The sequence below is a fragment of the Pollicipes pollicipes genome, unplaced genomic scaffold, assembly GCF_011947565.3.
Source record: "Pollicipes pollicipes isolate AB1234 unplaced genomic scaffold, Ppol_2.1 Scaffold_3087;HRSCAF=3621_pilon_pilon_pilon, whole genome shotgun sequence".
NCBI lineage: Eukaryota > Metazoa > Arthropoda > Thecostraca > Pollicipedomorpha > Pollicipedidae > Pollicipes > Pollicipes pollicipes.
The window spans coordinates 19,697,333-19,721,253 of NW_023596225.1; the positions used below are offsets into that span (position 1 = coordinate 19,697,333).

General features: G+C 53.1%; 3 protein-coding genes across 5 annotated transcripts in view; 2 read left to right on the plus strand and 1 right to left on the minus strand.

Moving 5' to 3' along the window:
- LOC119114792 (G-protein coupled receptor Mth2) overlaps positions 1-7,791 on the plus strand; it is a 32,113-nt gene extending 24,322 nt beyond the window's left edge. Inside the window, exons 4-6 of the mRNA XM_037238822.1 lie at positions 2,435-2,582; positions 3,830-3,919; positions 6,364-7,791. Coding sequence (XP_037094717.1) covers positions 2,435-2,582; positions 3,830-3,919; positions 6,364-6,634 — 509 coding nt within the window. The 3' untranslated portion in view covers positions 6,635-7,791. The remainder of the gene's footprint in view (positions 1-2,434; positions 2,583-3,829; positions 3,920-6,363) is intronic.
- A 2,810-nt stretch (positions 7,792-10,601) lies between these two features.
- LOC119114791 (Argininosuccinate lyase) lies at positions 10,602-19,740 on the plus strand. Of its 2 annotated transcripts, XM_037238820.1 has the most exons (11): positions 10,602-10,731; positions 11,309-11,441; positions 15,229-15,315; positions 15,629-15,847; positions 16,291-16,391; positions 16,621-16,814; positions 17,313-17,457; positions 18,184-18,341; positions 18,553-18,674; positions 18,993-19,099; positions 19,394-19,740. In XM_037238820.1, the coding sequence occupies exons 2-11, from the start codon at positions 11,316-11,318 to the stop codon at positions 19,530-19,532; spliced, it is 1,398 nt and encodes a 465-aa protein (XP_037094715.1). In that variant the 5' UTR covers positions 10,602-10,731; positions 11,309-11,315; the 3' UTR covers positions 19,533-19,740. The 2 variants fall into 2 exon arrangements, with proteins under 2 accessions (XP_037094715.1, XP_037094716.1); XM_037238821.1 differs by lacking the exons at positions 10,602-10,731; positions 11,309-11,441 and adding an exon at positions 12,180-12,275.
- Positions 19,741-19,757: 17 nt separating this feature from the next.
- LOC119114793 (sentrin-specific protease 8) lies at positions 19,758-23,888 on the minus strand. Of its 2 annotated transcripts, none has more exons than XM_037238823.1 (4): positions 23,793-23,888; positions 22,015-22,095; positions 21,634-21,730; positions 19,758-21,096 (listed from the first exon to the last, which is right to left on the minus strand). In XM_037238823.1, the coding sequence occupies exon 4, from the start codon at positions 20,683-20,685 to the stop codon at positions 20,068-20,070; it is 618 nt and encodes a 205-aa protein (XP_037094718.1). In that variant the 5' UTR covers positions 20,686-21,096; positions 21,634-21,730; positions 22,015-22,095; positions 23,793-23,888; the 3' UTR covers positions 19,758-20,067. The 2 variants fall into 2 exon arrangements, with proteins under 2 accessions (XP_037094718.1, XP_037094719.1); XM_037238824.1 differs by having other exon boundaries at positions 23,817-23,876.
- Between the last annotated feature and the right edge of the window lie 33 nt (positions 23,889-23,921).

Sequence of the window (23,921 nt, forward strand, 5' to 3'; positions counted from 1 at the left end):
CGGAAGCAAGAGATCTATGTCAGTGGTAGGGAAGCAAGGTCGAAGCGCATGCTGAAGCAGTGTGATAAAATGGCCCGTAAGGAAACCGCTAATGAAAATAAGGAGTAGACAATAATGCAGAAGCTGCGCACGAAGGTGCGTTGTTTGACATGGCCTGTTTGAGGCAATCCACTGGTATGGTTACAAATCCTACTGAGGTGGTCATAAAGATGCCTCCAATGAGCTGAAATTACACCCATCCCAACTTTGCCTCATTTTGTAGCACTTAAAGGCTGATGCCAACTGAGGATAGAACGTTACAACGGTGCCGGCAATAATGTGCGCCGGTGGAACGGTGCATCGGTCGGATGGACTACACCATGTGGACGAAAGGGTTAACCACAAAATCGCTAACGGAGCTTAAAACTGTCTTGCCTGGTCTAACTGGTCTAGCGATACTCCATCTATGACTGGTGTAGACTCTCGACCGTGGCTGCACCACCGATCGACGTGAAAACGGGCAACGTCGCCTTTTCCTAACTTGATCTCTAATAGAACACGCCGCGGGCGGAACTGAGATAGCTTAGGCCATGAATGTAGTATAGGCACCTAGGCTGCTTATTGTGACTAATTTCCGCCCAAAATACTCGCGCTTATCGCAATAATTTTTGTCACGATTGCCAAAACTGAAAATTATTGAGAAGCCAACGATTTCATCTGTTCGAATTACAAGACTGGCGATAACAGACTCACAGCAGTCATTTTTCAAGCAATACCATTCGTGAATTAGCACACGAATGCAACGTTAGTGGAGCTCGGCTTGTTAAGTTCTCGGTACGGAAGGCTTTCCAACGCGTTTGTGAAGCACTTCAGCACTGTACGCTGGACGTGCCTGGCTCCATAAGCCTAGCTTTGGTTTCCTGCTGTTAAAAGCGTTCTAAGATATAAGCAAGGCGCCTTGCACGCCATGTGACAGCAAGGTGATGACAGATTTGAGGTTTGCCAGTTGCCAACATGTTAGGTTTTAGGTGTTTATTAGATCCCTTGAAAATAACGAGCCATTATATCAAGATGGTGGGTGTGTGTTTATTGGCCATGATGACAGTGTGCTGAGGGGTTTCAAGTTGACCCTGTGCTGGTCGGACGTCGAATATGCAAAATAAACTGGTCGGGCAGTTTACGAAATCTGCACGTCGATAGTGGAACATTGTCTGATTTGGGAATTTGGAAGGCATGTAGGGGCTCATGTTCTCATGCCCTCACATGAGAACCAATGAGCGTGATGGATATAAGTGGTACCAAAGGATGCTTTACGGCGTTTCTTTTGCTTTGTACCGCAGACGAGGTGACATCAGACCCAATCATACCCGTATTTCGTGTGATTGTAGATGCGTCGTACGGACTACACGTCACACTGTAGTCACACGGCATGGATGTCGTGTGATGCCGCACTGTTGCCACACCGTACGGTTCGTACCTTCGTATAGATTGATACAGTCAGATCGATTCATCCTTAGCTAAGCGAAGCCTCACCGCCGGCGAATGGCACAAACAATATCGGGTCTGCAAAAGACGTCTTGTTCTGTCACTCGCTGTGCCTTCCACTTGTCTGGTGGGCGACGAAGCTAAAATGACATTCGACATGATATCACCTACCGACAGCTCTTGAATAATGACATGAAGGTGCAGGTCTGATTATGACTGGCATCCAAAGAACAGCCGTAACCACACCACGGCGGGCCGTTTCGTTCCCTCTTCCAGAGCGGAAATTTCGGCCAACAAAAACACACAAGGCGGGCCTTTGGCTGGCGTCATGAGGCCACGTGCTGCAGGCAATCCGTCGTCCAATCTCCGAGGACGCCGTCGGGGCCCTGTCGCTCAGGCTGAGCGCTCAGACCATGTCCAGACGTCGACGCTTTTAATGAAAATAATCAACAAAGTCTGGCTGATGTGTGGCGCGGCCCCAGCTGTCCGTCCAACACAGACCACCCGGCCGTGTTGGCCCTGCACCATGCCATTTCATCCGCCAGTGTTGAGGTGGAAACTCTAGCCAGCAATGTCAACACTGCAGTGTGCCTCGGGCTGGTGTCAGACCCTTCAGCCAAAGTTTGATGTTGCCGTACGGGCCTCCGAGCAGTTGAGCAGGTGCCAGGGATCTCTCCTTGCAGCGGCGTTGATAATGTTGCCGTCAACGTGGCGATGGCCATGCTGTGCCTGTACTGGTCAGTGGCTCCATCGCTAAACACATGCGAGCGGCTGGTCACACTCACATGAGAATGCATTTCCAAGTGTCATGTACAAACTCCATTGCGCAAATCAAGCAGGAGCGTAAGAAGACTGCTTTGCGCCTTACTGTTACCTGTTGTATCCAACCTGGGACGTGCAAGAATGTCTCAGCTTTCCTCAGTCCTGTACGCGCCGTTTGGTAACGCAGCGACACCTGCACCGCCGCCAGGGAACTGGGAGATGCTGGCCTATCTGCACGGACCGATCCTGCTGCTGATGACGTCGAACCTGGTGCTGTTTGTGCTGACGGCGCGCTCGCTGTTCCGCTCCGAGCAGGACACGCAGATGGTGCGCAAAAAGAAGACGGGCGTCGAAAGGTAAGACGGAAGGATGAAACGTCGCGAGCTCTCTCTCTCTCTCTCTCTCTCTCTCTCTCTTCTCTCTCTCTCTCTCTCTCTCTCTCTCTCTCTCTCTCTGCTCTCTCTCTTTCTCTCTCCTCCTTCTCTCTCTCTCTCTCTCTCTCTCTCTCTCTCTCTCTCTCTCTCTCTCTCTCTCTCTCTCTCTTCTCTCTCTCTCTCTTCTCTCTCTCTCTTCTCTTCCTCTCTCTCATCTCTCTCTCTCCTCTCTCTCTCTCTCTCTCTCCTCTCTCTCTCTTCTCTCTCTCTCTCTCTGTCTCTCTCTCTCTCTCTCTCTCTCTCTCTCTCTCTCTCCTCTCTCTACCTCTTCTCTTCTCTCTCTCTCTCTCTCTCTCTCTCTTCTCTCTCCTCCTCTCTCTCTCTCTCTCTCTCTCTCTCTCTCTCTCTCTCTCTCTCTCTCTCTCTCTCTCTCTCTCTCTCTCTCTCTCTCTCTCTCTCTCTCTCTCTCTCTCTCTCTCTCTCTCTCTCTCTCTCTCTCTCTCTCTCTCTCTCTCTCTCTCTCTCTCTCTCTCTCTCTCTCTCTCTCTCTCTCTCTCTCTCTCTTTATTTATCGACTTCTCTTTCATCCCGCAGGAGTTTTCTCTCCTTCATCCTTTCGCTCTATTATCGTTGTTCTTGTTCCAACGGGACGTCTACATCTTGCTGTGCTTTCCCCGTGGGAAGTGTGCTAGACTAAACCAGCATCACATCAGGGTGCCTCATAAATATCCGTTGCTGAACTCCCCCGTTCTGAGATTCTCTCTTCAAAACTGCGACCCTGGACGTCGCAGTGTAATCAATGGTAACTCCTCGCTCCAAGAGATCGAAAGAGTCTAAACAGCCGGATTCTGGCCAGCTACGCATCCGGCACTCGCTCCAACCCTCTCCGGATCTAAACAAAGCGCTCAGGCGGACTGCGTCACACTTCTTGTGGCCAGCCCAGGGAAGAAGGATGTGATGACCTGGGTTTTTGGGGGGAGGGGGCGAAGTGATTTACGGAGCACAGCTGTTGCGCAGGGCGTGGGTGCATACAACCGGCATCGATACCGGCCAGATAGCTGCACTCTACTTGCATGATGCATATGGGCACAGGGCACCTCGTTTTGAAAAATATTGTGGAGGGGCTTGTGCTGTGAAATGTGCAATATTTTAATTCGTGTCCATATAAATATTACGCGGGATATGTCCGGCTGGCTTGAATAAAATGAACTGACTTCTGTTCCTTGCAGGCTGAAGATATACGTGAACCTGTTTATTGTAATGGGCATCGCATGGATCACTGAAGCGCTCTCGACTTATCTGGGACCGAAATATCTCTGGTGAGGATGCCGACGCCGTCACTGTTGGCGAACGTTATATCGGCCGCATCGCTGGCTGGCCTAGCCAGAACTGATACCACTCGCTCCCTTTGCTTTGCTCGTGCGAATTCCGCCACGTTTTTGCTGTTAAGTCACCACCCCATTTTGGTTGGGAAGGTTGTCTGGTCCTGTGAAAGAAGCACTTTCATTGGGAGGAATCTTTCAGTCATAATAAGGTGAGGTAACCAGATAACTAATCAAGAGCAGAGTATGGACATGTATGCTCTAATGCCTACAGCTTTTACCACAGAAAGTCGTTCAAAGTCGATACAAAGACATACCCGCTTTTTTATAGAACACTCGAACCTCAACGAATCAGTTATTGGTCCGTTACACAACTCACGGAAGATCCAGTGAGGTATAGCACCCGTTGTTTGAGGTTCGCGAAGTTGATTGCACGGTTGCCTCGACACCGACGGCTCTGCGGAAATGTTAACATTCCAACGTTAACGTTCCGTTAACGTTCCAACGTTACCGCAGACGGGCCCTGAAAGCCTGACCGGCGCCAGATCGGCACCGATGCTCACACTTGTGACAGGCATGGCGACGTGGCTCTAGTGCAACAGCATACATGTCTTGACGCATGACAGGGGAACGGAACTTCACAGGCCCATTTGGTACTCACCTACCACACCTGAGCTTTGCCTGCGGCGTTCTGGACCAGTGCCATCCGACGGCCAGATTCGTCTCGCAGTTTAAACAACTTCTCTGGAACTTGTGCGGCTCTAGGACTCGGCTCAGTAAGCCGCCGGAGGTGACGTTCCGTGCTGAAGGGTTTTGGCGGACGATGACATTGCTGCCTCTGCCATATCGGCGACATCGGCTGTTGTCTACCCCGGGCGAGGCCATTGCGGTTAGACTAGTAGAGATCATGCTTCTGGCAGGCCGACGTACCTACTTACAGCTGTATTTTCCAGTAGTGCACCCCGTTCGACGCGGAACGAATGGTTTGACAACGCGCCTGAAAGTGATCAGTTGTTATACACACTTCCTGAAATCTAGGTTAACGGAGCCAGCACTTTCGGGGACTCGCAGAAATGCAGGCTTGATCAATGCATTGCAAAGTTTATTTCTTTGGTGAAAGTTCAGCAGGTTGACGTTAACTGATGAAGCTTCCGTTTTTGGCTGGATTTCAGACTCAAGCAGGTCCAGTAATTTCAGCCACAGCCTTTGGCTGGTTTTGGGTTATCGCAGGTCCAGTAATTTCAGCCACAAGCTTTGGCTAGTTTCAGACTATAGCAAGTCCAGTAATTTCAGCCACAACCTTTGGCTGGTTTCAGACTAAAGCAGGTCCAGTAATTTCAGCCACAACCTTTGGCTGGTCTGAGGCTTGGGCAAGCCCGGCAATTTCAGCCGCAGGTAGCTCATGCATTTTTTATTGCTAACGTCTTTGATGTCGTGACCAAAGCGCTGTAGGAAATTAAAACGTCATTGGGGTATTGATCGCGATGAACAGAATAGCATGCCCATGTGTTGGTGGCGTTGTATTCTTGGTCTATTCTCGCTCAGCTTAGGCTCCAGCATGCTGCATACGAGACGGCTTCGAACAAGTCGCGTAGGCCGTTTCCCCGTTGATCGTTGACGCATCCGTAGGCTTTACAGTGTTGGGATCGCTTGGTAGTCGAGACACAGCGCATCCACATACGAGGCGCGGCTGACGTTGTCACGTCTTTATGGAATGTGGGTTACTTCTGACATGAACACCATAAACGGCCAGAAACGGCCGGTGCAGGTTCGCCCTCGTACAGGCGATCGTCTGCGCACATTTACCCCCTTCCGTTTTATCTGCACAGCGGTCTGTTCTGCTCTCCGTGATATGGCATGGGTTTGGTAGTGGTGCGGCCCAGGGTTAGTAAGATCTGGGCCTGGTCTCGCCGGTGTAGTGCAGCGTTCTACTGTGACAAAATGGCGAAGTTCCCCACGCTAATCAAACGAAGAAGATTTGAATTGCACTTCACGCCGCCGAAAATGTCTTGAAGGTGCGCTTGTTGTTCGCAAAGATCTTGGTCTCCAGGAGGCGTGGCTGCCGGATCGGCTCGCTCAAACCAGAATGCATATTGTTATTAAGTAGGATGCACTGGGCCTGCGGCCTTGCTTGCAACAACGAGAAAGATGGAAGGCGTAATGGGGATGGCGTGTGCTGGATAAGCCTTGAGGAAAACGGTAGCGTGAAGAACACCGTGAGGAGGAGTGCCGCCGTCCATACAGCCTTGATCAAATGCCATGGGTCAACAACTAGCATGCTTCGTATGCTCAGTGGCTCAGCGGCATTGACTTCGTGGATTATCTTTGGCGCATTACGCATTCATTGCGACCACCCAGCACGCAATGTAGGCTAGTTAAACACGTGTTGCAACTCGGAAAAAGGGCATGGCCTAAAACAACGTGAATGCTCTCTGTTGCAGGTACATAACAGACGTGATCAACAGTCTGCAGGGGTTTTTCATTTTTCTGCTGTTCACCATGCGCGGCAGGACGCGCAAGATCATCCGACGCCACCTGGATAGTTGGGGATGCTGCCGCTGGTGGCGCTGCTGTGGCCAGCGGCAGGCCGACGGTAGAACCTTCGCTCTGTTCGCTAGCTCTAAAACCCGCACCACCTCCCTCCCTACTGGCACTTCAACTAAGCGGAATACGATCGAGGACGCTGCGGCCGCCAGGCTGCAGGCCGAGTGACGCGCATGGTGTGGTGAGCTGTCTACTAAGCCGCATGTACGATCTCGATGTTTCGCCTCGTTACCTGTCGTGTTATTTTACCTATGTTACCTATTCACTACGCTCCTGATCTTGGAGGGTGCGCCGCCAACTGCGCCGTATCGCGGCCCTTGTCTGGATTGTGACTCTCTGCGACAGGACGGAGTCCGTCTTGCGCTTGTCTCTGTCGTCGGCCAGTAACTGCTGCAGCGCCATTTTCCGTGTGCAGACTGTCTCGTCGCGGCTCGCTCTCTGTGATGCGACGCGCCCCAAATGCAGGATCGTGCAACGTGTCGCGTTCTAATAAGGAACTTTTTAATTTTGTATCTGGAGCGATTATTACAGGCTTGTGAAGCCGCATTCGTCAGAAGGCGATCATTGGGTAGAATGTTCAGGCAGTGTGTTGCACTCAGCTATATTCCCCGCGGCAGATCCGCTCCGCGACTAGATGCTGGTGAGTGAGCCTTTAAGCCGCGCTGGGCGCGAGCGACCTGAAGTCACGAAAGCTCCGTCACCCTGGCGTCAATGTCGACAGGTGCCCCTGGAGGGTCTGCTACTGACTTAAGGAGCGAACCTTGGGAAGTTCTTCTGCCAGCCTCGCGCGTGGCTACAGGACGCAGTGCGCCCGGGCCTGTTAGTCTCATTGTCATTTGAATAGATGCTTGGATCGGGCACCGCGTGCTCCCAGATGATGATGTGGGCAGACCCGGTAATGCAGGCTTGTTTGCATTTCAGCGCGATCGTTTATGCGAAGCCTCTGGTGGACCAGGACTGAGTTGAGTAGGTGACCAGACTGGGAGTCATGACTCGCAGGCCGCGATCTTGTGACTGTGACCACTATCTCATTCGGCCAGAGGTCGGTAGAGACCGAACCCCGAAGTTCCGAGACGTGCGCAGAGATTCTCGTGATAGGATAGGTGGGACACGCGACGAAACGAATCACGCGACTGCAAGTTGCGTTTAAGTCAAGGCTGTGCCAGTTGGAGCTTTTTCACGGCGCCACCAGTCAATGGCATTTGACGGCAATCTACCATTTCTTCGTCAAGATGTCACTGTGCCGCTTTGGTCGTGCTTCATGTGCTTCATGTGCCTGTCGTGCTATACCTGTTACCATACTGCCTGCCCGCCACTCGCCACGGATGCACCAATACATGGAGCACCCAATAAGGCTGCCTCATACTCTTCATACCGAGGAAGACGAAGCACGTTGCTGAAGGCGTAATGGGACCACCAGTGGTGTCTGGCATCGCATGGAATAGCTGGGAATCGCTGCCGGTTCCAACACTGGGCCCGACATATGCAGGATACCGCCGCTGCGGCCGCTGGTGGCTGGTGACGAACCGACCATCGCCGCTGCAGCGGCTGGTGGCTGGTGGCGAATCGATGATCGCCGCTGTAGCGGCTGGTGGCTGGTGGCGAACCGATGATCGCCGCTGCAGCGGCTAGTGGCTGGTGGCGAACCGATGATCACCGCTGCAGCGGCTGGTGGCTGGTGGCGAACCGATGATCGCCGCTGCAGCGGCTGGTGGCTGGTGGCGAACCGATGATCGCCGCTGCAGCGGCTGGTGGCTGGTGGCGAACCGATGATCGCCGCTGCGGCCGCTGGTGGCTGGTGGCGAACCAATGATCGCCGCTGCGGCCGCTGGTGGCTGGTGGCGAACCGATGATCGCCGCTGCGGCCGCTGGTGGCTGGTGGCGAACCGATGATCGCCGCTGCGGCCGCTGGTGGCTGGTGGCGAACCAATGATCGCCGCTGCGGCCGCTGGTGGCTGGTGGCGAACCGATGATCGCCGCTGCAGCGGCTGGTGGCTGGTGGCGAACCGATGATCGCCGCTGCAGGCCGCTGGTGGCTGGTGGCGAACCGATGATCGCCGCTGCGGCCGCTGGTGACCGGGTGGAGTCGAACCGATGCTTGAACACGGGACCGCTAGATTACCGTGCGCCGCGTCACGATGAGTTCGGCTCGAGTCGTTGTCCCGCTTATCTGTAAGCTGTCAGTTCCACCGACTGACATTTTCACCGGCAAAGGCCGTGGCAAGGGCTCACGCGCCCTTCTTCCAATAATATTACGGTAAAGCTGAAGCTACATTGCGGCTGTACTTTCACTCATATCCTGGTGGCACGACACGACATATCACATAGATAAGCTTCTTTCGTTTAGATAAATGCTCGGAGAAGTTTATGAATTCATCTGGTTTGAACTGCGGGGTCGTGTCGGGTGGCACTGACACTCTGCCATGAGGTTCCACTGGACTTCGAGATCAATATTCTGTGGCGCGATTTCCAACTTAAAGTTCATGGCGTATCCAAGAGATCAAAACGGGTGATAAGGAAAATTGTCGATGCAGCTTTCTGGTTGAGAGAGTGTGAAGCAAATGCGATGCTGACTTCCTTTGTGATCGGAAAGAGGAGGTGTGAAGAATTTTTGCCATAATTGAAGCCAGTAGGCCTATGGGGGAGGGGGTAGCATTTTTTTGCGTATTCTAATTCTTAGATATGTACTGTATCGCAGTAACGGCTGGCCATTGCTCATTGTTTCATCCCCTGGATGTTGGTGTCCTGTAAAAACTGTAGCTTTCTGCTTCAGACAAAAATCTGAAAAATCGAGTAGGATCATTGACAGGCAATTTTATCCAGTTTTGCTATGCGTTTCGACAACGGCATGTTGCCGAAATATCAATGCATCTATATCTCCTTTCGCCTGGTTTTCTCCGAGGAATAAGGCTATCACGGCTGTCCAACTTGTAGACGAATAATCGTGGGAATCCGGACAGCCTTATTCACCGAACTACGTAGGTGAGTCGGAAAGGCACCATTGCGCACCAGTGAAAAGCGACTGTGGATGTATATCTATCATGGCAACAATGACATTTAATTATTCCCAAAATAGGTTCTGTGAATTAAGAGCGGACAATAACCTCCATCTCTACTCCCTCCCTCCCCGTCAACGGGCTTGCCTCACAGAAAACTCTTAAAGCAACGCTGAGCCTGCTCCCCCCCCCCCTCCACATTTTCTGAAACGTTCTTACGCCTATGGCTTAAAGGGAAGTCCTAAAAGGGATATCTAGATCGGGTTATTAAAGGGAGCGTCCCACATTTGGAGCATATTAAAAAAGACATGCTCACTTCAAACCTCGGGACCAGCTACGTCTAATAACAGCACTGGGTAGTGCCACGCACCATCGTCAAGACATAACATGAATATCACGTTTAATTGTTTTAAAGTCCAAATTACGCTTTAGGCCCACGCTTTGTAACAGGGCTAGGGCTCTTATATGCAGCTGTCTCGATCGCCGTCGCCATGACAACCACCGTGGTACCTCTACTGGTGTTAAAAGAACGTTTGTGGTTGGCCAAGCGGGAGGCAAGGGCTTGTTTCTGAGAGCGCATTAGTTGAAGTTTGAACAAACGTGCCACCATGAACCATGTGATATGCTCCCATTCCAAAAGCCAAAGTGCACTTCGAAAAGAGACACTGTGGTGAGCGCCATAAACGAGAAATCAAAAGCCATGTTACGACGTTTCACTTGTTCGCGGTATAATAGCTTCATGTTGGCATATCTTCTTGTCTAGTAGTGTTTAAAGCTTTCATGGCGTTAATCATAGGTCCCGAGAAAACTTTCGGGCCCCTCGGTATCTAAGGAACGGGAGTAGGTGTCCCCGTGCTCCCCACGCCTTCGCCACTGAGGGATACACAAACTTCACGCTTTCTGTCTTTGACGCCGCTGCCCTATATCATTCCACGAAGTATCCCCCCCCCTTTCTCCTCCCCTTCCCCCCGCCTGCTCCAGCGGCCCTGCGCGCATGACCTTCCCGCGCCCCGCCACGGCCTCCGCTGACTCGGACGTCTTCTGCGGCTACAGGCGACTCGTCTGCCCTTGTTTGACCTTGGCAGGCTCGTGGCTGCATGAAAACCAGTGCGCGGGGGGCGTGGCGAGCCAGTGCCAGGCGTGCGGTCGGGGTGGCGGCAGGGTTGCGCGCTTAAAAATCCTGGGAGAGCGTCTCTGCGCCACTCACCAACCGCATCTGCTGGACAGACGTCAGCTGCGGCCGCGACACCGATACCAGCTGCACACACGGTGAGAAGTCCGTGCCGCTCTCCGGCAGTAGTTAATTGAGGCCGGATGCGCAGTCAAAGGTGGGGCGCTCCCCCCGCTGTTTGGCCCGCATCTTTGTTTTGGCGCTATAAGCAGCTTCTATCAGAAATAAATCAACGTACGCATCCTCACTGAGCTCCGCTCCCCCCTCCGCTCCCAAAAGAAAATTCTGGTTATGACCCTGGCTGAGGCCACACTGGGTACCGCATGCTCGCCGAGTTACATCTGGGGCGGGGGGGGGGGGGCTTTACGACGCAATCAGCTGTTGAGGCCGTATGGCGAGCTGTATCTTGGTAAGGTGCAGATGATCACCGAAGTGCAGTTTACACGCAGTCGTAAGTATGGTCGAGTTCACTGTTGATAACCAGACTCTACTTGTGTGCAATCGGACGTAGCACAAGTCCAGGACGTCGTACGCATCCCACTGAATGTGTCGCCTCCCGCCGGTTTTGTCGCAGTCTTTTTCAGTCTTCTCTCTGCTGCGCTGACCCTGGGGCGAACGCGTCAAACGTGCTCCTAGTCCGTCAGTCCTGACCTGACCCTGATCTCTGAATGACAGCCAGGTCATGGCTAGCGCAGGGGAGGCAGGCAAGCTGTGGGGAGGCCGGTTCACCGGACCGGTGGACCCCGAGATGGACAAGTTCAACGCATCGCTGCGTTACGACCGGCGCATGTACCGACAGGACATCAAGGTAGGGGATATGTACCGACAGGGCATCAAGGTGAGGGACATGTACCGACAGAACATCAAGGTGAGGGACATGTACCGACAGGACATCAAGGTGAGGGGCATGTGCCCACAGGACATCAAGGTGAGGGATATGTACCGACAGGACATCAAGGTGAGGGACATGTACCGACAGGACATCAAGGTGAGGGGACATGTGCCGACAGACATCAAGGTGAGGGATGTACCACAGACATCAAGGTGAGGGACATGTACCGACAGGACATCAAGGTGAGGGACATGTACCGACAGGACATCAAGGTGAGGGACATGTAGTGACAGACATCAAGATGAGGGACATGTACCGACAGGACATCAAGGTGAGGGGCATGTGCCCACAGGACATCAAGGTAGGGGATATGTACCGACAGGACATCAAGGTGAGGGACATGTACCGACAGGACATCAAGGTGAGGGACATGTACCGACAGGGCATCGAGGTGAGGGGCATGTGCCGACAGGACATCAAGGTGAGGGACATGTACCGACAGGGCATCGAGGTGAGGGGCATGTGCCCACAGGGCATCAAGGTGGGGGACATGTAAGGGCAGGACATAAAGGTGAGGGGCATGTACCCAGAGGACATCGAGGTGAGGAATATGTAACGACAGGACATAAAGACGAGAGGCATTTACTGACAGGACATTAAGTCAAGGGACATATACCGACAGGACATCAAGGTGAGGGGCATGTTAACACGAACATCAAGGTGAGGGACATGTTCCAACAGGACATCAAGGCGAGGGGCATGTACCCAGAGGACTTCGAGGTGATGGATGTGTACCGACAGGACATCAAGGTGAGAGACATGTCCGACAGGACCAGACAGGTGAGCCGGGACCAGTGGCGAAGCCAGCAGTTCTGCTCGGAGGAAAGGGAAGTTAAAACAGGGCCCTCGTAGCCGATGTAACTTATGTGGTCAAAATTATATTGTGGCATACAATGAACATCGCTATGGAGGACTGGTCATATCCCGCATCCATGTGCTGATCGGTCAGGACGGGGAAAACGTAGCCGATAGATAGACATTCAAGAGTTTGCCAGGGGTCGGGCAGGGGTCAGGCGCGCGGTATGTATTGATTGTTTTGCGTTTTGTTAATGCGAGGCGCATTCTGCTTTACGGGAATGCTCCGCATTGGAAGATCTTGGAGCAAGCATAAGATGCGATGAAATGAGCTCAGTTATAACTATTGGTATATTTTTAGTGAAAACACCGCTCTAGACGACGCAGTTTCTCATTTTAGTAAATATGCTTCTTAACACATCATACATTGATCGCGTGATCGCACCTTGCTCAACAGTGATTGAGGGCCAATTGTCAAGGATTCGAGCGACGTAATTATGGGGTCATGGATGCTTATGTGACCTTGAAGTAGTCTGCACGAAAAAGTCCGCACACCTTTGCTGGCGCGTAACACAGAAACTAGCGGGGTTTGGGTCTTAGGAAGGGCAGGGCTGTGAACTACGCCGAATGCTTTTCAAGAGGGCTTTTTCAGTTCAAAGCTCATGCAAATGTGGAACACTCCCTTCAATAAGTTTAATAAATTACAGCAAGCTATTTCGGCTTCTGCAATGGCAATGAGGAGCAGTGACGCGGGCGCTGCGGATACTGATAGGGCTGTGCTTAGTGCAGCATTCGATGGGGCTCCCCTGGGCGTCGCTGAGTGGAAGGACAAGTTGAAGCTTGTTTGTCGCTCATTACATGATATAATGTAACAAAATTGTCCTGATCGCGTTGCCATGGCAGCTCGTTTCTGGCACATTCGCACGTCCATATTACACATGGCTAGGCATCATCTACTTGCAGTGCAAAAAGATCATTGTGCAGCAAATATATGCACAATGATACACGCACAGGAGCTGGCGATGATGTAGAGGGTGCGTCAAAGCTATGTCAATATTTCATGTTGCTTTATTGAAAGTGCGATAATACATTCTCAATATTTGTGTTGACAATATTATTCCATGGCATACTCAGAACCGAGCTAGTGGATGAGGTATTGTTCTTTAATGTCTGGGACTCCTTGATCTGCTTCACCCGCGAGCAGCTGGACACAAGGAACGAGCAACAGGCGCAACATGGCATACGCAGATTCTCTGGCACGCGCTAGACGACTCTTTACGAGGGTGTCATGCCCGCTCTAAAGGCGTCGTTCTCAATATTGGGCGGCTAATTTCGTGCTCTTCAAAAGTTATCGTATGCTGGGGGAATGGATAAAAAAAACTTACGGAAGCCATGTTGTTAGCAATTTACTTGGTGCGACTTCCTCCTGGCACGTTAATTACATGACACCAAGCATGGTGGTCACTGTAACATCCAGACACCATGAGATGACACCATACTCAGGTGTTCGGCACAAAACGGACCTTCATCTAGTCGCGTTCAAACACAACCTTTTTCATTCAAGCATCTTTCCGGACCGTGCTGCTCCTGATGATTGTCCAGTCTCGCTGAACGGCGGTCGAGTGTGACCCCGGGGTGTTAACATTTTTTTATTACACGCCGTTCCGCGAACGTCGCTTGCTGTCGTCCGGGCCTCCTGGCCTCCATTGGGGCTGGCCCTGTCACCGGGTCACGGGTGGCCGATGTGGCAGCACCCGCTGTGTTTCCATCTGGCAGTAGTCTGATTCCACCGGGTGTTTGGGTTTGACCGACTGAATGTCAGGTCTGGCGAACTGCCCGATGAGTGTCGCTGGACTGTTCATAGGCGCCTAGGTGGGGTCGCGCGGGCCGGGAGGGGGGGGGGGGGGGGGGGGGGGGGGAGGACCCGCTGCGACTGGGACTCGCCCTCTGCCGCCTGCAGTCCGCTCGGCCCCGCCTGCCGTCGTGGCTTTCCAGAACATAAACAGGCACATTCTGCTGGGGCTTACGACACAGGCGTCCGAGAGAGATGCCAGCGCGCCTTCACAGCCGGCGGGATCGCAGACGCGCTCCGGCTCCGACTGCAAACCAAAGCTGTCATGGCGCTGTGGTACCAAGAAATCGGGGATATACATGAACTTCTAGCGTTGTGACCGCGTTGCTCGCAAAACATCGAAACGAGTGCAATTGCTGTGTATGTCCTGCACTTATGAGCAGTTTTATAAGTGAGAATCGTTTAATTGTAGACAGTGCGTTCATTTATGTATGTGTGTGTGTGTATCTGAGCTTAACACGAGTTGCACAGCAAACAACGGCTGCGTGGTCAGGCAAAACAAACACGTACACCATGAACTATAACACGCACACACGACATATCCCAAATGAAAATACTACAGAAGCACATAGCTGTATTTCACTTTATCATAGTTTTCTATGTGTATGGGTATGACGAAGTCATGCGGTACGTTTTGTGACGTGATGTTGGTCGTTTTGCTAGGTATAAAGACAAAGATTCTCAAATTGAGGTAGGAATATGTCCTGCCTGAGGTACTGAATTTGGGAGTCAAGACTGGAGTATTGGATGCAAAAGAATGTTTTCGCATTGGGGAGGGGTCAGGTTTAGCAGTAATTATTTGGTCGAGATACATTTACCTAAATTCTGCTGAATGCGAATTCGCCTGGTGTTGTAGTCGTTAGCTGAAACGTGTCGGAAATTACTATAAGGAGCATAAGTAAATGTTTTATAATCAGAGCATCTTGATATGAAGCAGGACGCAATGAGATCGTTATGTAATATATATGCACATATATGCCAGGTCTTTTTCGGGATCGATATCAACTAATGTAATCTGAGGACCAATAGTGCTAATCAACGTCTCCTTCCGGCCAGGGCAGCAAGGCCTACGCTTCTGCCATTCAGAAGGCTGGACTTCTGACCAGGGAGGAGGAGACACAAATTCAGCGTGGGTTGGACCAGGTACTGTTGCCCTTTCATAATCTATGACTGAATATGTGCAGTGTTCCTACAAATGATCCCCAGCCACGCTGATGGATTCCTCAAACGAGACTGCGGTGTATGCTCCCCGGGAAAGGCGGATAGCTATCAAAGCTATTGACATTTTATTGTGCTTCTCTGTTGGCTGCCGAAAAAAAGCTCCTCCATGCTCGCTAGTGGCAGGGTAAAATATCGCCTTGGTGACTGAGCACCCTTGCGATCCATCAAAGGGCGCGCTTGGTGACATCTGCACTATGCGTATCCCAATATGGCGGCGGTCGGCGGTGCGCCGCAGGTCCTGTCCGAGTGGGAGACCGGCTCGTTCGAGGTGCGGCCCTCGGACGAGGACATCCACACGGCCAACGAGCGGCGCCTGACCGAGCTGGTGGGCGCGCCCGGCGCCAAGCTGCACACCGGCCGCAGCCGCAACGACCAGGTGGCCGTCGACACCCGGCTGTGGCTCAGGGATGTCATTCAGGAGCAGCTGGAGCCGCTGCTGCGCGAGATGATCACCGTGAGTGGCTACACTGTACAGGGGTGCCGCCATGGAGCAGTTGAAACCGATGATGCGCGAGATGATCGCTGTGGGTGGCTACACTGTACAGGGGTGCCGCCATGGAGCAGCTGAAGCCGATGATGCGCGAGATGATCACCGTGAGTAGCTACACTGCACAGGGGTGTCGTCGAGGAGCAGCTGGAGCCGCTGCTGCGGGAGATGATCACCGTGAGTTGCTACACCGCACGGGGCGTTGCCGGGGAACAGCTGCTGTCGTTCGAGCGTCCTCTGGATCGAACGTCGATGGACAGGGGGAATCCCCTTCGTTAAATAAACTGATAAGGTTGCGGTTTATCACTTAAGTGTTCTCTCAGCGAATGTTTAGCCTTGAGCTATCAGCGGGCACGTCCTGCCGCGTGATGGTGTTGCGGTCCGCGCTGATGGCGGCGCGGTATCCGTAGACGCTGACGGATCGCGCGGAAGCGGAGGTGGACATCCTGATGCCGGGCTTCACGCACCTGCAGCCGGCACAGCCCGTCAGGTGGAGCCACTGGCTCATGAGGTCAGCTACTCGCAGACTGGGCGCTCCCTCACAGTCACGTATGGGGTCTGGTGCATTGTTCGCGGATGGTCGTTGCTTCGATTTACCATTAATGACGGCGAGAAATGGCATTGCCTTGTACACGGAATGAACAGGCACCCTGCATGCCAAAACTGGTCAGGTGCTCAGGCGGTAGTCCGTGCCGCTGTTATGGTGGTGCAGCGGCTCATGGCCGCCCCGGCGTCGGCAGCCACGCCTGGTTCCTCCGCTCCGACCTGCGCCGCCTGCAGCAGCTGACGCAGCGCGTGGACAGCTGTCCGCTGGGCTCCGGAGCCCTGGCCGGCAACCCGTTCGCGGTGGATCGAGCCGCGCTCGCCGCCGAGCTCGGCTTCACGGCCGTCACGCCCAATAGCATGCTGGCCGTCAGCGACCGCGACTACATCGGTGGGAGACGATGCGGACCGCACCGGGCGGCAGCGCCGTGGCCGAGCCGCACCCCGCCGCGCTTGTGTGACTTCGAAGGGTCGCAGAAAGCTGAGAGACGGGGACGCTCCATTAGTCGATGAAACGTCTCAGTGTCCTCGTTTGCACGTTGAAAGAAGTTTGGGAAATTGGTGTCAATTTTAACCCCATAAATGCAGAACTTTCCTGCCTGGCTTTGTTCTAAATAACTTTTCGTTGCGGTGCAAGGCGTTGCGCAGAGCCTTGCTGAGTGGCAAAGATCCACCCCCTAGGAAGTTGTCTGTAGCAACACTGGCAAAGCCCCAAAACACACCCTTCCTACGAAGAATCGGTCGTGTAACAAACGGGATTTCTGGCAAATTTAGTAACCATTGGAAGAGCTCGCTACTGCTGGCACGGCAATTGAGTTATAACACCATCTCGGGAACATCTCTCGCTGGCGGCCCGCCTGAACGTGACGCTTCCTCCCGTCACCACCAGCCGAGTTCCTGTTCTGGGTGTCGCTGTTGGGCACGCACTTTTCGCGGCTGGCCGAGGACCTGATCATCTTCTCCACGCCCACCTTCGGCCTGGTGCACATCGCTGACGCCTACAGCACCGGCAGCTCGCTCATGCCGCAGAAGAGGTGAGTCAGTCCTGAGGGCCGGCTCTGGGCGTCCGTCGTCGAACCGCAACGGCCGCGGTGTCACCAGGGCTTGTGTGTGTCATTGGGGCTTTACGACGCGCTCAGCTGCTGAGGCTATATGGCGTCGCCTACCTGTCACCCTGGCAGGAAGGGCGGGCACCGCGGGGAATCGAACCCCGTACCTCTGGTTTCCCAGACGCGCAATGGTTAACGCAGACACGTTAACCACTATACTACCGGCACCCCGTCACCAGGTCTTCATGCCCAGACGCTAGTGCTGCACGTGACACCAGCAGTAGCATGGCGGTCATTCGCAACGGGGGTTGCCCAGCACTCGAGGCAGATGCGACGAGATAGTTTAGATGCACGACCTTTTCATGGATGCACGATCGCCAAGCCCGCGCCCTGTTGGAATGCTACGGTTTCAGCCAATGCCAAATCACTCAATGAAATAATCTTACTTGTTATCAGAGTCGACGCGTTGTCCTTCAGGCTTCTTGAGAACGCGGACCTCCGGTCCATTGGTGGATACAAGCGCTTCATAACATTTTAGTCGGTTAGTTCATCGCTTCTCGGTGCATGCCTCACACGACGACGTGGACGTGCTCGCCGCGCCCAAGATAGAGCATCCAACAGCAGGCGTTTACCGGATCTGCCCTTCTGCTTGGCAAGCGGCCTACCGAGCCGGCGTCACGGCGCGCTAAATCGGTCCGGTGTGAACCTCAGGAACCCGGACGGGCTGGAGTTGGCTCGGGGCAAGGCCGGTCGCTTCCTGGGCAACTGTGTCGGCCTGATGACGGCGCTGAAGGGCACGCCGTCAACCTACAACAAGGACTTCCAGGAGGATAAGGAGCTGCTATTCGACTCTGCGGACAATGTCACCGGTATTCGGCGGCAGCTACGCTATGTTTAAGAACGTTTCGGAGACGCACTGTACATTATATTACTGGGATGATCATATTTATATCAAGCACCCATATTGGTAGATCATCGCTTACGTCGCACTGAGTCAAGAACTATTAGCTCCAACCACGAGAGATGACCGAGGCCAGCGCGTGCGCGTGCGGAGCGTCACGCGCGCGGCCGCTCCGGCAGGGGTGATCCGTGTCATGACCGGAGTCGTCTCCACGATGACGGTGAGCGCCGACAGATGTCGCCAGCTGCTGTCTGAGGGCATGCTCGCCACCGACGTCGCCTACTACCTCGTCAGACAAAACGTGAGGACCCGCACATGCGGCAGAACAGCTCGCGCCAGTCGCCGGCAGCCCCTGCCCGTTCTCCGCCACCTGTGACGCCACCGCGCGATTTATGTGGACGCTTCGCTACAGCCTTGTGACTGGGTACCGGCCAAAGTGCAGGCTCTGGCGGCTGGCGGCTGGGCGTGAACATGTCTGGCGGCTAAGCGTGAGCATCAGACGATTTAAACGGCACGCAAGTGTACACAGCGTCGTTGCAGCCAAACCTCCCCCGTACGGCAGAGTGATTCCCAGTCCACCGATGAGCTCGAGCATAACACGGCACCGTATCTGCCGCAGGTACCATTCCGTGAGGCGCACAACCTGGCCGGCAAGTGTGTGGCTCTGGCCGAGGCCAAGGGGGTGCCGATGCGCCAGCTGTCTTTGGACGACTTCCAGGGCATCAGGTGGGCGGCGAGCTTACGACCAATGTATGAGAGTGCCTGCGTGCGCACACGCTCGCGTAGTTCTCCCGCGTATTATCTGCACGGCACTGGAAGTTATCCTGGTGCGGTGATTCGCTTGAAGCGGTCGTGATTTTCGTCTGTTTAACCTTGGCGTACCTAACATTGTCGTCTCAACATCTGATTTCCAATCGCTTATTTTCCATGGGTATTATACTTCGCAGGCAGATTTTTACACCGTCTCAGCCTGACCTCGTCCATTCCGTTTTTGACGAATGCTGTGGCGGCGCGTTCCAGCGCGGCGTTCGGCGCCGACGTTGCGTCCATCTGGAGCTTCGAGGCGAGCGTGGAGCAGTACCAGGCCGAGGGCGGCACCAGCCGGACGGCCGTGCTCAAGCAGGTGGCGCAGATGAGGGAGAGCATGGCCGCCGCCTAGTGGGAGGGCGGCCCACCCGCGCCGGTACAACGACCACCAGCGGAAGCCCGTGGCCGACCCCCCGGTAGTGCCGCTGACAGGCCGCGATTGCTCGCGTGCCCAGCGGCCCGACGGATCTGACCGGCTAGCGTATACAATCAAAGATTAGCGAATCTTACGGTGTAACTGTTGCCGTTTTGTACGAGATGTAAACGCATGGTATACAGAACACCCAACTACAGCCTTTTATTCACAAAATGAACCAGACTGCAGTTGCACAGCAAGCGGCGCCCAGGCCAGGTTGAGTACTGAGTATTTGGCAGTAGTCTGCCAGGGGCAACGGCACCACCGCCGTTCGCCAGCAGCCGACTCTTGACCAGGGAGAGCCTCTCCTGGAGGCGACCATCCAGCATTCGCCGGACACAAAACAAGTCATCATGCCGGTCAGCAGCTCACCGCGGTCGGCACACACACGCCACGCCCAGCCGCCCGTCCGGTCCGCGTCTCCGGTTGCCAACGCCTCTCTGCCGCACACGCGCTGCGCTCCCGCGCCGCCTCACCTCGCGGCCAGGCTCCGGATGAGGCGCAGCATGTCCGCGCGCATCTCGTCGACGCGCTCCTGGCTGACGGGCACGTGCCGCAGGTCGCTGCCGCCGCTCAGCCGACGCGCCACCTCCTCGGCGTGGCAGAGCGCGAACACGCCGCAGTCGTAACCGTTGCGCTGGCAGCCGCAGGCGGCCTCCTCCACCTTGCCGGAGAGGCCGAGTAGCGGCGCCAGACGGCGCGCCATGCGCCGCGCCTCGCGCTGGTTGCCGTAGGCGAGCGAATCGTAGTGCAGGCAGCGGCGGCCGACGGTCACCAGCAGGCTCCAGTGCGTGCCGCCGGGCGCGTCGGGCCGCTCGCAGTCGTTGATGATGAAGAGCGCGGCGCGCCGCTCGGCCAGCCGCAGCGGCGCCAGGAAGGCGGCCAGCTCGCTCTCGGCGCAGAGCCGCGCGAACTGCGTCACATCCGGCCCGACGAACGCCAGCCCGGCGGCGGGGAACGCGGCGTGCTCCAGGTAGTTGAGGTAGAACTGGATCAGCTTGTCATTGAGCCAGTGCGGCCCCTGTAGCAGCTCGCCGTCTGATTCGTGCAGCACCGAGTCGTGGTAGCTGAGCAGCACTGGCTCCGCCATACTCTCGGCGCCCGACGTCCTGTGTGCGCCCAGCCTGCGCTGCTATGCTGGCGCTGTACTGGATTACAGTGGAAGGGAGGAAGACGCGGGGTAACGCGTGCTCACGCTGTTAAAGACCTGCGCCGCGTTGGCGGATCGCAGTCGCTGCCGCTCTCACGGCGACTGTGGAAGACACGTGACCCGGCCGCACTGGGCACCGGGTCCGGCTGGCCACCTCAGACCGTGGGCGTGCTGCTGCCGACGGGCGTGGGTGAGCCCTCGCCGGCCAGCAGGCGGGTACGCCGACGCGTGTAGTGTTGCCAGTGCAGGATCTGCTGGTCGTCGATGAACTTGGCGCACTGCGAGTTCACCAGCTCTTTGCGGAAGTGCTCGTATTGCAGCAGGTCCAGGAAGTGCAGGCACATTGGGTACCTGCAGCAGATGGGGAACACCAGTGATGTGTGCATCCATTGCGGCTTCTCGCTCAATGGCGTAAGATGTTGGTAGGCCCGAATCTCCGTCATCTTACACAAAAATCATTCATCATTATCATCACAAACATAATCACACTGGTGGGTGGGTGTAGGTAGCTCTATGTTCAGCTCATGATGCAATGGATTCAGGATTACCATGGTGTGCAAACAAACGCCACATTACAAGCCCCCAACACAGTGGTGTCCGAAACTAAACAATGGTGAGCTGTTTCTTATTACATGCACAAGCCACAATGGGATACTCTACACAAAGCTGTCCAGGAACACTGGTAAGGTAGATGGCAATGGATTTATAATTCAATCATTGTGGGAATATACTGGCAAACATGATGTATTATGTGTTAAATGAACAATACTGACCACAAGCTTTCAGGTCTGATGACAATATGTGGATGGTTCTACCTCATTTTCATCAAAAACCACTAGCTTGTGTACTTTCTTACACAATACAATGTTTTAAAGAATCAGTACTTACTTTATGTATCTGACATACTCTGGCTTTGTCCAATATTTCAAGTACTTGAGGTAATTGATGAAAGCTTGCTGCTTGAAGTATCCCCGCTGAGCAAGGACTGCAAATATACAGTGTGTTTTGTTGAACTGATGTTGTGCATGCAACTGTGCTGATAGTTGCATTACATCAAACTGATCTTTTATAATCACAATCTGACATTCTGAGGCATCACTGATTTTCAGAGTAAATGCAATGGAAAAATCAGTTATTAGATCTGTAACAACTCAGTGATGCAAGCTACCATGCATCGGTAAAGAAATTATAATGGTAGACATATTTTTGGAATGTCCATGGCAAGTTAATTGCCAATCCTTTCTAAGTATTACCCAATAAATTACTTACAGTTCAGGTAGTTTGGGTTAGCCAAACATTGGACAAATTCTAGTTCAACCTGGAATCTTAATTTCTGTTGATCATCACCCTCTGAAAAAACAAGTGCCATTAGCAGTGTCAAAATGATGTTGGCTAGAAACAAGGTGCGCAACAGCATATTTCACAACTACCACAGACTACCAAACAATCTCAACCAGGGTCGAAATATGTGAACAGGACACCAGGCAAATCCTCACCCAGCTGCTGCCCTCTGAGACACTGTATCATAACATCACAGATGGGTATGACCACATGACCACATGAAGTGGGGCCAGTGCAGTTAAGGATCAAGCACAGTTAAAAAAGATCAAATTTAAGGATGCATCACATTTAACAAGCCTTAAAATATGGACAAAATGTGCATTAAGTGTATCAGTCAGGCAGGCCAGTTTTCCATTGTAAACTTTAAAACATAACCCCCAATCTAGTCTGAAGAATGTTAACCTATCATGCGATGTTATCAACTCATTTCTTTATTTCTTGATTATATCCTTGTCCATGCAACACTACTACTAAGGGCAGCTTCTTCAGTGGTTCCTTAAATCTTACCATTGCATGTGCCATCGCCCATCCTGAAATGATTTAACATGACCAATATAGCATTTACTATGATTATTTTATAGATTCATAGCACATAGTAAACAGCAATGAGCAACATTCTGGTGTTAATATCAAACTGGAAAAAACATTGGGGACATATAAACCTAAACCATTGGAAACATATCAACCCAAAGCTTGACCCTCCTCCAAGACCTTTCAAGGATAGAAGGCTTGCTGTGTGGTCATAGTTGAATTAATGGATTAAAATTACAGCATAAATCAGGATGTTCTACAACTCTTCCTCTCTGTCTCTGTCTCTGTCTCTGTCTCTGTCTCTGTCTCTGTCTCTGTCTCTGTCTCTGTCTCTGTCTCTGTCTCTGTCTCTGTCTCTGTCTCTGTCGCTGTCTCTGTCTCTGTCTCTGTCTCTGTCTCTGTCTCTGTCTCTGTCTCTGTCTCTGTCTCTGTCTTCTCTCTCTCTCTCTCTCTCTCTCTCTCTCTCTCTCTCTCTCTCTCTCTCTCTCTCTCTCTCTCTCTCTCTCTCTCTCTCTCTCTCCTTCCTCCCTCCCTCCCTCCCTCCCTCTCATTCACTGTCTCCCCCTCTCTCTCTCTATACATTACATATGTTTTATATACTATCATATCCTGTTCATATTTCATTAAATAACTGACCAGGAAAAAAACATTTGATTGAAACATTTTAATTGGATTTCTGCATTCAGAGCTTCTGCTCAGCAGTGCTTGTTGAGTGAATTCAGGCCCCTACCAACCAATCATGCAATTTCAGATTAAAGGCAGAATTCGGTAGTGGATTTTAACGCGCTGCATTGCTCAGCACGATTCATCCAGCCCCCTCACGTCATTTGACCTTTATCGCGGCTGCTGCCACCGGCCGCAGGACACCAAGGCCAAATAGCGAGCACACTTAAATGACTCAAATCAACCCCACCACGGGTGAGTGGATCGGAGGCAGGCCCTCCAACTAACTGATTCATCGGGACAGACAATAGCCATCTGAATGTCAACTAACGACACAAAAAACATGCCGTCAAGCATCATATTTATTCTTTCAGTCATAATCGGTTGCGAGCCAGCGCATCCCAACTTCAAAGGCAAACTTACCAGCCATAACACAGCAAAACAGAGATCGTCTAAAATGGGTATCCTTTCTCGCCTTATAAGCCCAAAAAACTGAAAGGCCCTGCAAATACCGTTAAATTCCCTCGCAGGCTCACGTTCGCGTTACCCGAAGGACTCGCACGCCGGCAACAAGCGGCGAAATCCAACGAACACAGCGTCACATCTGCTTCCGTATGTTGCTTACTGAGAGCAGTTACCTT